Source organism: Penicillium macrosclerotiorum (assembly GCF_028827735.1).
Source record: "Penicillium macrosclerotiorum strain IBT 26536 chromosome Unknown utg000010l_segment0_segment0, whole genome shotgun sequence".
NCBI lineage: Eukaryota > Fungi > Ascomycota > Eurotiomycetes > Eurotiales > Aspergillaceae > Penicillium > Penicillium macrosclerotiorum.
The window spans coordinates 3,621,623-3,634,871 of NW_026643089.1; the positions used below are offsets into that span (position 1 = coordinate 3,621,623).

At 47.8% G+C, this 13,249-nt stretch overlaps 5 protein-coding genes across 5 annotated transcripts; 2 read left to right on the plus strand and 3 right to left on the minus strand.

Annotated features, from left to right (window-relative positions):
- Positions 1-1,916: 1,916 nt before the first annotated feature.
- Positions 1,917-2,844, plus strand: N7462_010906 (uncharacterized protein; the record flags this gene model as incomplete). Its single annotated transcript, XM_057082620.1, has 3 exons — positions 1,917-2,077; positions 2,138-2,265; positions 2,330-2,844. The coding sequence occupies 3 exons, from the start codon at positions 1,917-1,919 to the stop codon at positions 2,842-2,844; spliced, it is 804 nt and encodes a 267-aa protein (XP_056929660.1).
- A 4,456-nt stretch (positions 2,845-7,300) lies between these two features.
- On the minus strand, positions 7,301-9,742 carry N7462_010907 (putative RNA binding protein (Arp); the record flags this gene model as incomplete). Its single annotated transcript, XM_057082621.1, has 4 exons — positions 7,301-8,224; positions 8,359-9,065; positions 9,260-9,317; positions 9,587-9,742. 4 exons carry the CDS (start codon positions 9,740-9,742, stop codon positions 7,301-7,303), a joined length of 1,845 nt encoding a protein of 614 aa, XP_056929661.1.
- Positions 9,743-10,373: 631 nt separating this feature from the next.
- N7462_010908 (uncharacterized protein) lies at positions 10,374-10,859 on the plus strand (the record flags this gene model as incomplete). Its single annotated transcript, XM_057082622.1, has 1 exon — positions 10,374-10,859. One exon carries the CDS (start codon positions 10,374-10,376, stop codon positions 10,857-10,859), a length of 486 nt encoding a protein of 161 aa, XP_056929662.1.
- Positions 10,860-11,303: 444 nt separating this feature from the next.
- Positions 11,304-11,633, minus strand: N7462_010909 (uncharacterized protein; the record flags this gene model as incomplete). Its single annotated transcript, XM_057082623.1, has 1 exon — positions 11,304-11,633. The coding sequence occupies one exon, from the start codon at positions 11,631-11,633 to the stop codon at positions 11,304-11,306; it is 330 nt and encodes a 109-aa protein (XP_056929663.1).
- Positions 11,634-11,811: 178 nt separating this feature from the next.
- N7462_010910 (uncharacterized protein) lies at positions 11,812-12,706 on the minus strand (the record flags this gene model as incomplete). Its single annotated transcript, XM_057082624.1, has 2 exons — positions 11,812-12,430; positions 12,702-12,706. The coding sequence occupies 2 exons, from the start codon at positions 12,704-12,706 to the stop codon at positions 11,812-11,814; spliced, it is 624 nt and encodes a 207-aa protein (XP_056929664.1).
- Positions 12,707-13,249: the final 543 nt, after the last annotated feature.

A 13,249-nucleotide genomic window follows, 5' to 3' on the forward strand; every position in this document is an offset into this window, starting at 1 on the left:
TGTGAGGCTGCTCAAGCTCAGGCCCAGTGAGTAGATGTCAGCACGGGCTCAAGCCCAGTGATTACATCAAGCGAAATAATATAAGTGATAACTAATACCCAATAATCACACCGCATTGTTCAGGAACGTATTCACTAGTGTTCCGGCCACCCCATCCAAAATGCGTTTCCCACACGTCATTAAATATCTTCCACCACCCATTATGCCACTAAAACGCTGTAAAAGACGCTTGAAATCGCAAAATAGAGAAGTCCGAACCCTATTAGCGATCAAAGCTATTTAGAAATAATCAGTAACCTCTGCACGGTAAGTAGCAGCGATCTATAACGTGCCACGTCCGACTCTCTAGGAGTGAATAAAAGACGTACTAAATCAATAAGAAACGTGATCACAAAAGCACAAAATGATATATAAGAAGAAGGGGACTCGCGTTACCAGTGGATACTCTCTCTCTGAATAAGCGAGGAGTATCTCCTAGTTAGGCCTTCAGTGATTATAAATATAGTAAATATTCTACTAGCAACGTATAGTAACTACTATCCTCCTCTCCTACTACCTAACATTAGTGTTAATTAGGTTATACGTTTAATTCAACGCCCATCTGAGCTTTATATATAATACTGGAAACTTCATAATTATCAATATTCCTATAATAAGGATCTGAATGGTTTACATAACTGGTTTGTATTAGTTTACTAGATAATTAATTAATAAGTATGATATTTATAACTTTAACAAGACCGGTTTTATAATAGGTCTCATATCTACCGTTAGGATATTTAGTTAAACGTAGGGAATTTAATAATCAGAAACCACTTTTTTACTAGGAAATAGGGAGTATATAACCTCAATGAAGACTATCTATTAGGGTGCTACTTACAGGGTAGCGGCCCCTGTTGGTAGCGGCCCCTGTTAGTTAGGTAAGGAAAATGAATACAATATTGAATCGTTATAGAATCGAGGAAGAATAGTAAGGGTGTATTATTCTAATAACTGAGTCTTAAAGAGATTCAGTTCGAAAAGAATAGGGAGTTTTCTTTCTATAACCTTAATATCGTTATTCCGCTGTTTGCCGAAGATATACCGATAAAGGAGTCAGATTCCAGCTTGTTCTTCTCTATAAACATATATCGTCATTTGTACGATTCGTACCCGAAATCAGCCGGTCGGCCGAAATAATATAAAGTCTGGTTGTTCTTTAACAACTATCTTAGTAACTGGTTTTTCACTCCCGCCGTATATTATCTTTAAAGGTAGAAATTATATAACACACTTGTTTCAAAATCTTCTAGAAGACTAAGGAATCGGGGTAATAATAAATAGTTAGATAACCGATAAAATAGATCTATAATGGTTACAAAAACTCTCTTTTCTAACAACAACTATACGTAAAAAGGTAAATATTAGTTATTAATTCTTAATGATTATAGTAATTATTAATATCTCGATTCGATCAGATCTATAAACAAGATAATATTATACTGATTTATATACCGCTATATTGAGCAGTTGGCTAGATAGGTCAATGTCCCGTAGACACTGCGTACTTTCAGACTCCGAGGCATTCACGCCTCCCTCATCGGGACAAGCCTCTCCGAGCCCCTGTCAATCCCGTGAATCGCAATGGATGAAGTCGGTACATCGAGGTTGGTTGGTGGTTCGGTGGGTACTCGACAACCCACTGAGAGAGCGAGTCCAAAGCAAAGTTGGCGTCGAGCCCCTCTTCGTTATCAAGTCATGTGGTGGGGGGCGGGAAGGGAATGGCAAGCAACTTCCTTACTCGTTTTGTGAGCACTGCCTCCCCTCTATCTACTCCCCCGTACTTCCCCCCTTCATCATTTTATCATTTCATCTCCTCGCCAACCACGCTCGTTCTTTCACCAAGAGCAGAACACGAAAATTTCTAGGTTTTCATTATGGAATCATCAGACCAGCTCCCACTAAGCCCAAGCCCAGAGGCGGTTGAGTCGGCCACCAGCCTCTATAACGACGTCAATCTCAGATTTCCTCAGGCCATCAGAAACTTTGAGTCCAAGTGGACGGCATGGATTAATGTCTGTGTTACGGAATCTCCAAGGTTCAGTCGCAATTTTATAACCTTCTTCTTACACGAACTCTGAGTCTAACTGCTTAACAGTTTGTACTCATGTACAGAAATGGATGAGTTCAATACGGTCAAGACTCTCGGTTGTAAGATTATCCCATTTGTGGTATATAAGCTTGCAAATGACGTCGCTTCCCAGAATTGGTGGGGTGTATTTTTGTGTAAGCCTTCACTATCGCTCTTGGAACTATATCCTAGTAGTCAGTCCTACTAACCTTACTCTAGATAACAAGCTAGAGTGGGACACCGACTATTTCACTAAACGGACTAGGCGTCTAGCCTCCCGAGAAGAGGCGCAGTATGAAGCCATCCAGATCGTCGAGCTCAACTATAAAAGAAATAGAATCGTCGAAGAACTTATTTCAGCGTGGCGAATTCGAACTCCCTTCGACGGAAAGGTGATACACAACGATTTTACCTCCCCTACAGACACCGACGAGTATAGAAATCTCGTCAAACTGGGCCCGAGTATTATCCCGCAGATAATGGTCGCATATGAGCAGATGCTTGGCGGGGCCTGGCACGATTTGCTGTATGAGATGATCCACGGCCATAGGATGGGCTTGATGTGCTACCAGAAGCCCAGCTTGTATAAAGAGTGGGAGAAGTTCTTCAACGAGCGCGGTTGGGACCAGGCTCCCATGTATGTTCCTCGTGAAGGAGATCTTACTATTCCCGATCTTGAAGAGATAAGAGCTGAGTGTTCTATCTGCCAGAGGGTGAAACCTAGAAAGTCTTAGCCCAATGATCGTGGTGATGTCGTGACGCTGGTGGTATCTCAAGATTCTTAGTCGTCATCTCTGCATTATATTTTTGCCGAGATAAGGAGCGGTGATCTACACGCTCTGACAGGTGTTATAGCAGTGTCGCGGTAATACAGCGGTATAATTTCCTCGGTCAGAGCCCGAGAGAAATATAACGTTAGGGTGCAGGCTTAAATACAATAGTGTTCAAAAGTATTCACCGGTCCCCACTTTCACACTCTCTTCGCTTCATCTGCTTCTGCTTTCCCTATTGGGGGGCTTTCTCTATCGTGGTGTGTGGTGGTTTGTTGGTCTGTTCGCCGACCTATCTCATCCTGCCTGCATTCTCAGGCTTGCCGTAGAGCGCCCTGGTTCAATATATAGTTCTAGTAAACCGAATCGAATTCGGGTAGGGTTAAATTCGCTTAGCAACCACTAATAATTTATATACCCTTAGCCCTCCGTATAGCTTCTAACCTTCTTCCTATCCCTAAAATCAACCTATCTATCTTCCTTTGATCTAATATCTCCTAAGCTTCCTTTATATATGCTATAAAACAATACTGATCCCCGTCAGACTAACCTATATTAATAAGCTTAGGATTTAATTTAAAAAGTTTTAGTTTTAACTATCGCTAGATAGGTTTAATAGGGCTTAAATTAGGTAAGTGTAGAGGCTAATCTTCTACCTAAATCCTGTGTATTTCAAATTACTCTTATATAACCTTTACAATATAAATCCTAGCGTTATCTTGTTTAAAGATAATATTAGGCCTATAGATAGGTAATAGACCTTCTAACGCGTTTATATAGGATTTTACAGTATAACCTCGCTTCCGACCGTTAGCTTCCTCCCGTTGTATTATGTCAATATAGTAGGATACGGTATCGGCTAGGAAAGCTGGGATCCAATGGAACGAGATCCTCAATCTGATAATGTCTTAGATGACTTGAATATGCTCTGCCTCGCTGTCTAGCGCATTACGGCGCTGTATTCCGAGTCTACCCAGGATACCATACAAAACACGTAGGGAATCGATTATCCCTGTAACAATTTGACGCACACGGGGAGAAGTGGGTCTTAGCGGTATTATGCAGTCTCCTATCTCGACATATTATAATAAGCTTCGACCGACTACTAAGCTAGAAAGCACCCTAAATTATCTGCGAAAGATCTTTAATATAAAACTACTTATTTATTAAATGACGCCTATAGGCCTCGGAAGCAAATCGCTAACAATATTTAGACGTAGTATTCGTTATTCTTTAAATCGAGCACTGTCGGAAAATATCCACTTCTAACTTAATCCTAGAAGAATTAGTAATTCTTCGCTATTTTAATATAAAATACCGTCGTTTAAAAGCAGTACTTAATCCTTAAGGAATATTGTGTTTCGATAGTCGTTTAGCAAGCTAGAATTAGCGAAGAACTCGATAGATAATCGACCTAGATAGATAACTAGCTAAACATGCTGATAGCTGTTTATAGGTCCTAAAAGGATGCTGGCGGGGAAGGTACAATCACGACGAGTAAGCTTCCTAGGCCTTCCTAGGCGAGGCACTGATTGAACTATATGGCTTTCTGTATAACATTGAATAGTGTTGTATATCGTTTTTAGACTGCATACAAAATCACGTGCTAGCTAGATCTTAGATACACCGTCAATAGCAGCATATACTATTGTTAGACGCTGCTAGGAGGTAAGCTCACCTTTTTTTTTCTTCGTTTTCTAGCAGATTCTGCTAGGTTATATAGCATGCTGGTGGTTGTAGAAGGAAAGAAATTTTATATGTGGGTGGTTAGTGCGGTGATCAAAGTGGGGACCGTTCAATACTTTTGAACACCATTGTACTTTTGAGCCCCTATGTATCACTATATAGCGCTTCTTACCGTAGTTGACCTTACTAGAGCTATGTGGGTTCTAGGGATATCCGGGAAAAGAGCAGGGCTATACAATTCATGTGTTTCAGGGTAGTTTCGTTGGTCTTTCCATTCCAACAAGGAGATTCGAAGGAGCCAGAAGAGCAAAAACGCCCACTCGTTACTGAATACAGACATCACTGTAACATAGGACAGAGAGTCTTCAACTTGAAAAAGCCGCAGCGGACTAAGAAAGTTGTATAGATTATGGGAAACCAATTATTACTCTATTGCTTTTTGTGCTCACCTCAATCAACATTTTGAATGTCTGGACATCTGTAGCTGTGCTCACATTACAAGAGGTGACACCTATCTTGATCTTAACAAATTAGAGAATAAGGCTAAAAGAGTGTAGCTGGATAGCGGATTGGTTCTTTCGACATTTACTTACAGCGCTTCGGGAGCACCAGCCTATTTTCACTCACGGGGATCTACATCGAGAAAAGATCCTTGCAAAGAACGTTGCAGGTGGTGACTCCACGTCTGGAGCATATGAAATTGCCGATATCATTGATTGGGGCTGGCTGGTATCCAACCTACTGGGAATAGAGATATATAGGTGGCATGGCAGTTTAATGGTAACTGCCTGGCAGGTGCTGAAGAGACGACTAGCAGAGGGGGCCCTGCTCTCGTCTATAACAAGGCACAGTCGGTTCGAACCCGGCGGCTATCGATCCGAATATTCCTTACTAGTTAAGGCTCTATCGGGACCACGGCGGAGGAGGGGTTGAGCTAGGTTCAGGCCTAGTGCTGGGGGAGAGATAGGGGGCTTATGGAGCATGGTTCTCAATCATATCCCTCCCTCTCACTGTCTCTATACGAAGTATAGATGAAAATTCTTCTACAGGTTTAGGGAGTATTCCCTGTGATTCTCACGTGCAACAACGCGCTAGATAGAGTTCTTAAGCAGTGTAGGTCAGTTGGAATATCACGTATTTTCACGGTCTCCCATACAAAGGATGTACCGCCTGTATCTAGCTGTCTCAGAAGTCTGCATAACAGCCTATGATCATGTGGCAAGTTCTAACAGACGTTAATAAAATATTGATTGATTGAATATGGACATATGCTACCTCGTATCCAATGAGATGACGACTGGCCACTTTTCTCTGAGAAGATAGTGGACCCTTGGCCTTTGGAAGCCTCTTTGCTCCGATTTGTCGAGATGGGTGTGGAATTTTGATATTTCTGTCCCTAGGAACGAGAAGTATTGGCATCCGATATTGATGGAGGAGGAGGGAAAGAAATAAAACGATAAACCATCTCAGAGAAGACAAAAACAAGCTATGTACATAGTTTGAGGCGCATATTTCATATGATTGGCAGCCTTGCGTGCCCGGTGATATATACCTCAAGTTGCTAAACTAGTTCAAGTCGATCGATCAGGTCGATCAGGGGCGTGCTCAATTCTAAGTGTTCAAAAAGCAGCAAGAGGTGGGCCCTGGAACAAAAGGAGAAGGCCCACAGCTGCCAGACATTATCTGGTTTATATGTACTGTGTGCCTCCATCTCATTCCACTTGGGATCCGAATGTATAAGTCTTAGTACTGGCTGTCTCCAAATTAAACAAACCACACTACACTTGATCTTAGCTGGAAGGTAGTTCAAACAATAAGCAATAATTAATAACCGAGTGCATGTACCGAGGTTTCTCTATTCGACACTCCCTCATACCAAATCTTGTACAGGTTGCAAGGCTCCGTATGTCACCAAGGGAGCTGTATTTGACATGAGTACATAAGAAGACGAGAGAAAAAAGATTTTAGAAAAAGAACCAAGAAGTATGGACAAAACATTCTTTTTTGTTGCATTCACAATGCTTGGCAGGTTCTGAAGAGAGAAACAATAAAAGAAAAGCCCTCGATCCATTAGCCAGCGCAAGCGCAAAAGGAAATCCCCCAACACCCCCAACACGGAGTCCGAACCATTGTATATCCCACCCGTGAGATCAATACCGTGAATTCTCCGACGCTTGCCATGACCCAACGCAGAAAAGGGACGACCAAAAGATCTAAAATGCAAAGCAGGTCGAGTGCGCAACCCAGGCTCACAATGCGTTCGCGTCCGAAACCCACCCAAGGCAACGGCTTCAAAACTCACACCCCCAGCCGGGGGTCCAAGTCGCCGCGATCCTTTGTTAAAAAAATAATAAAAAAAGAAAACTCAAAGCAGACCAAACCATAGAGCTCAAGATGGAATCAAAGGGGAGCGGAGTCGCTCAACAACCAAAAGAGACAGATGGGGAAAAAAAAGACGACGCAATGGCAAAATAAAAAAGCATCCCACATAATCACAGGACGGCGAGAGGGCGAGAAAAACCCGGAATCGTCAACACGCTACCCGCCTGCTCCTTCCCACCCGATGCACCGGAACCGCAGAATCCCTTATACAAATGCGTATCAACGAATATCAACCAACACATATACCTGCCACAATGCAGGATTGCAATATGGACAACTCAAGTGTGACTGCCCCAGTCATTGGGCCTTCTTTTTCTTTTCTGTTCGTGTAGATACACCTGCCACCTTCCATTTAAGCAGGCGACTTGTTAGCACCCGCACCATTGCGTCGAGAGTGAGCATCATCAGAAACAGTCAGACCACCCAACCCGGTCGACAGGAAGGCAAAAGGGTCGCTGGAACCCTCAGAGGCATAAAATGCACCGTTGGAGGCACTAGTAGAAGGCACACCGTGATCTGCGCCGGTGAAGGCTGCCTGAGTAGCAGGGTTGGCAAAGGAAGTGGCCGAGTGTGAAGTGCTGGATGAGCCATAGCCCGAGTTGACCTGGCCCATCGGCGGGTACGCTCCGGGAGTATTGCTCAGGCCCCCACTGGGGAGAGCATAGTTGTTGGGCGGACCACCGAACTGCTGAGTGAAGCCACTGAAGCCACCGGCGGTCGAGGCAAAGGGACCGGGGGCGGGGGTACTAGCCATGGAATTAGGGCCCATGCCGAACTGCGACGGGGGGTCCATGGAGGACGGGAAGGCGGAATCGGCCACAACAGCGGCACCGGAGCGAGGGGCACCACAGCGCAGGCAGTTGATGTTCTTGGCGAAGTTGTGGTAACCACATCCCTCGGAACCACACTTCCAATCACCCGCACGGAATGGAACGACACCACTGTTACCGTGCATGCCGCGAGAGTGTCCCATTCCGTGGCCATGGCCCATGTGAGGCGGCATCATGTTAGGTGGGCCGTAGCCATAGCCGTAGCCCATGGGGTCCGGCGCAGCAGCCATCGCAGGGAACGAGCAGCGGAAGCAAGCGGTGCGGCGCTGGAAGTTCGAGAACCCACAAGAGGGGCAAGTCCAGTCACCGGGACGAGGGCGGTTCTTGGACGGAGGGAACGGAGTGAGAATCTCGGCGGCGCGGTCCAGAACACGGCTGGAGGAAGGAGACACTTCAATGGCCTTCTCATTGAGTGCGCGGCCGTTCATGCACAGGCTCTCGGCAGCCTATGATTGGAATCAGTTAGTGAGAAAAATTCCACAAGCCCTCCCCCAAATCAAAAGCAGCAATGACAAGGCCCATCGCCTTGTTCACAGAAAGCCATAGAACACAAAAGGGCAGAGCGGGGGTGTGTACATACCTCCTCATGGGACGAAAACACGGCAAATCCGGTGCCAGTGGGCTTATGCTGATCCGGAGTCCGGAGAGTCCAAAAGGCAATCGGACGACCTCCGAACTGAGTAAACCAGCTCTCCAACTCCGATTGAGTGGTATCGTGGGGCAGGCCGCTGAGGTGCAGCACCTTGCTTCGCTCGGCCAAGAAGGCCCGGACATCGGCATGGGCATCCATCGGACGGGTCAGAATCTCGGGATGTTCATGGGCGGGCTGGGACTTGCGGATCAGACCCCGAAGCACGCGGGCGAGAGTGATGGACTCCTCCATGGCACGGCGAGGCGAGGCGGGCGCCAGGGCTTGCAGATGGAAGGGAAGGTTGTGCTTGATAGGGGCTGAGGACTGAACCGGTTCGACTTCGAGAGCGGCACAGATATTGGAAAGGGAGCTAGGACCGAAGGGCAGAGACTCAGGGTGGTGGGTCTGCCAACGTTGATATTCGGTCCGCAGATCGAAGGTGCGGGAGTGCTGCAGGTATGCAGGCAGCACAACCGCCTTGTCCCGGGCTTCGCGAGGCAGCTGCACCCGTAGATCCCACGAGTCCAGGGTCACAAAGGCAAATTGGAGGTTCTGGTTGGTGAGATGTTCCGTGGCGAAGGCATCGAATCGGGAGATCGCATCGCGGAAAGTTCCTGCGGAGCGGACGTGTTCCCAGGTGAGGGTGGTCAAGCTGGCTGTAGATAATCACGTCCGATTAGCCATGGATCATTGGAGCCGCAAGCCCGATACGTTCTTTCTCTCTCTTCCTCTTTCTGGCTTTCTCTCTTTTTTTTCTTTTGCTTTCTTTTTCTCTCCAGTTCTTTCGCTGTTCATTGTCTTCGGAGAGAGAGGGGGGGACCGGGAGGGGGTAGAACTTGGCGAGACTTACTGCAGAGAGGTGTGATCGGAGTGTTGACCGGCTTGACGAGGACACTTTCACGGTGCAACTACAGTCATCGAAACGAGAAATGATCAGCATATTGGACGATGAAATTGGACTTCTCAAACGATGTCGCTAAGGACGATTTGGGGGAGAAGGGAGATTGGGGATGACAGGAAGTTGTCGGGAAGAGACGGCACATTTCGCCAATCTCCGTTGGGGTTGGGGAGAAGAGGGGAAGGGAGAGAACAGAGATAGAAGAGGGGCCAGCAAGTCGGAATTGAGGGGAATCAGAGTGTCCGAAAGGGTGAACGGGAGGGAGGGGGGGGGAGTTACCTCCTCGCAGGTCTTGGTATCCAGCAGAATCCATCCCAATTCAATGACCTCGGCGGAGTCCTTGGTGACATAGACGCCATGCTCGTCGCAGGTGGTTGCAACGTGGATGACAATGTAGCGATCCAGCTTCGGAGTGGGTGCTGAGACGGCCGCCATCGCTGAGTTGTCACTCCTGTTGCGACGAGGGGGGGGAGGAGGAGGGGGATGAGGAAGGGGGAGGAATGTCTCGGGAGGATGGAGACAATTCAACCGGGGAAGAGGGTGAATTCCAGAAAAGAGAGGCCCGGGGAGGAGGAGAAAGGGGAAGAGGAGAGGAGAGGAGCGGAGGAGAAGAAAAGAGCCAACTCGCGCGCTTCGGTGGAGTTGCAAAAGAAAAGTTTCGGGTTCACGGGAGCCAGGATTGCACCTTTCACCACCACCGACACCATCCAGGATCGTGGCCGTCTTTCGGAAGGCGTATTTTTTTTACGGGATACATGGAATACGGTCACTACGACAGAACTACACCAGATGGTCCACGGTGAGAGACATCGCGACATGGAAATGGCTTCGGCCTGGGCTTTTCCCCTGAGGGTCGGGAAGTCTCCTCCCCGTTGTCGATACGCCGTGCAACCCCAACCGCCATTCTGGTCCTTCCACTTCCCATTCCCACTAACCACCAGGGGGAATCCGACGGGACCAAAAGGTTTCCTGCGACTGGTGTTGGCCGGTGGGATTAATTAATGTCGAAGCCTTGCTGCGCAGCAGGCCGGGTTTCAAGTGGATCCCTGTCAGAAATCCCGGGAAAATGGGCCCATGCTCGTTCCTCGTTCTCTCAGAGGGGGGGAAACGGGAATTGGAGCAATTGGCAATTGACGGCGGTCGCGACGGGCTTGATGGGCTCGAATTTTCTGCGGGAGTCCCAAGGTCACCCAACCCGAGGAACCTGGAAGCTGAATTCACGATCGGAGACGACCAGAAAGATCCAGACCGAAGGAAAGCAGTTGGGAATTCAGAGTTCAGCGTTCACAGTTCACCGAACCACGTGAATCCCGCGCGTTCACCGGGGTCACGTGGTGTGGTGCCTGTCTCGACAGGTGTCGATGGCCGTCAACGAGACATCATCACGGCCGTTCTCGTTCGGTGCCTGGGTGAGATGGATTTACGTATGCGATGGCTCATATGGCAGAGATCAAGGATGAGATTCTCAGGAGACCCCCCGCCCCACCACTCCCCCACCCCTACAAAAGCAGATCCCACAGGGATGCGCGCTCCTGGTACATTCGATATATAGGCTACCCAATGATTCCGGATATATAGAATGTACGCACGTGAAACAAAACAATCCACATCGACATCCACCAACCACCAGTTCCCTTCAGCATTCTCTCAAGAACATAGAAAATCTATATTTTCTGAAAGGCTGAAAATGTTCAGCGTCCCTTATGCATCAAACCATCATATGCCATTGCCTGTGACCTGAATATCCCGGAAAGAGGCGGGGAAAAGAGGACCCATCTTCCATCATGCCGAGAAGCAAGGGATAAGAATGGAACATGAGGAGAAGATTCGATCAACGTGGTGTCAACTGCCCCCCACCGGAAAGAGAGATTGTCCCTGCGTTCAACCAAGCATTCGCGCTCGAACTGGCATCATAGTAGATGGTGTGCCCGTGGTCCGCAATACTCGACACGTTGGCCACCGTGAGATTCTGTACCACGGTGTCGGCCGTCACCACCTACGTCGACGAGGCATCCAGGGGGATGCCAACAGTCCCGTTGTGACTCTTCGAGTACGCCGTGCCCGTCCAGGTGGAGTGATTCCCTAACGTCCAGGAGATGGAACTGCCATTGTACGTGACCAGGTCCCCAGCGAGCGTTGACTCGGTGACGGCAATGTCTACAATGGCCGGCAATACATAGCGGCTGTACTCAGCTCCGGCAAAATAGGCGAACTCGGGAGTGATGCGGGACGAATTGGCGACCATCAGGATGCCGGACGTTTTATTGATCGTCGTTGATGACAGTGTGGCCTCCGCAATGATGTTTCCAAACCAGAGGCCCGGCATTGTCTTGCCTGTCGTCGTGAGACGCGAATTGTGGAAGGAAAGGGAGGCCCCTGTTTCACGGGGCTGAGAGCAGAACAAAACGGTCCCGGCCAACAACCCGCCGTAAAATCCACATTGTCGAAGACTGATTTCTGACCGCCATCGGAGAAGAGACTGGGGGACTGCTCGGCGACCCCAATCACGTTGGTACCATAAGACTCCCCGAGGCTGTAGAAGATGGCACTTCCTCGCTCAGCCGTGTGGGCCACCGAGTCACGGATGTACAGATATCCAGCCGTCCGTCCCCGGCAAAGGCCGAGCTGCGAATACCACCCGAATACTGACGGACATTGGACGTATAGATCGTACCGTTAGCCGAGGCGTAGAGCCCATGGGCACAGGGACCGGAGCTATAAATATCGGAGTCAGTAATAGTGACTGTAGTCCCGCTTCCATAGGCATAGAGATTGGCTGCGCCATTCCGGGTGGTGATGTTGGAATGATCAATGTACGCCACCGATGCATTGGCTACACTCATGGCTGCGTTGGCCCCGAAGAAACTGGCTTGGTTGAGGCTGCAGGAATAACCATTCTTGACCACATCGATATGGGTCATGTTCACATCGGCATCTTTCGTGACAACAATAACACTTGTATCATTCCGATCCACACTGAAAGTTTGATACTCAAGCGTGGTGTCATTGTCCGAGAAATAATATGGCCCAGTAATGGCAATCGTCTGATATGTGGCTCCAGGATTCTCGTGGTCCGCTGCTAGGGCATTGTCACTGGCATCGGCTGCTGAATCCAAGTAGTCGCTCGGATCCAGAAGTGTTACCGACCCATGCGCCAAAGCCACAATGGCGCCGACTGAAACAAGAGAGCATTTTTCAGGGACAATATCTATCTATAGCTCTCAAATTTAAGTACCATGGGATAGTGTTCCGTTTGACTCTTTCGTGAAACCTAGAGCTATGTCTCTGTTTTTCTTATACTAGAGAAACCCCGGAACTGTAGGTGAATCCTCGGAAACCTCATGGCGAATTTCCCCCAGACTACCCCAAAGGATCCGAGTCCAACCCCACATACCGCATGGTTGGAACGCGGGGAATCAAGACTTTGTTTTCTCGAATAGTATCGAAAGTCAGGCTGATGATCTGAGTATCGCTTGTCGTGGAGCCGAAAAGATAAATCCTGCAGGCATGACCAAGGGCGCTCTATAGCATATAAACAGTGGAGCCGAGATGGGAATTCTACTTTGTCGCCAACCCCTCTTTAGGTTTTTCACGTAGCGACCTTGGCTTATGTGGCTTGTCTGGGGCGTTCTTGCCATAGCCAGGTCCGACGGATTTCCAAAAGCCTTATGAAATTATCCATCGACATATAGTAAATTCCTATTTTTAATATATGTTCCTTCATCTGACTGGATTTTTGAAGTAGTGCAAGCGTGGAGCCGACCAAGTCTGACCAACTTTTTCACTGCTCTTACTTGATGTACATACCCTTGGACGCCACGATTTTGGCAAAAAGTGCGTCCCACAAGATGACAAGGACCACAATCCGATTATAAGTAAAGCATAAATGATATAGGCTCTTAAAATAGATATAAAAGGTCGAGAAAACTTGTTTCTGGTTTC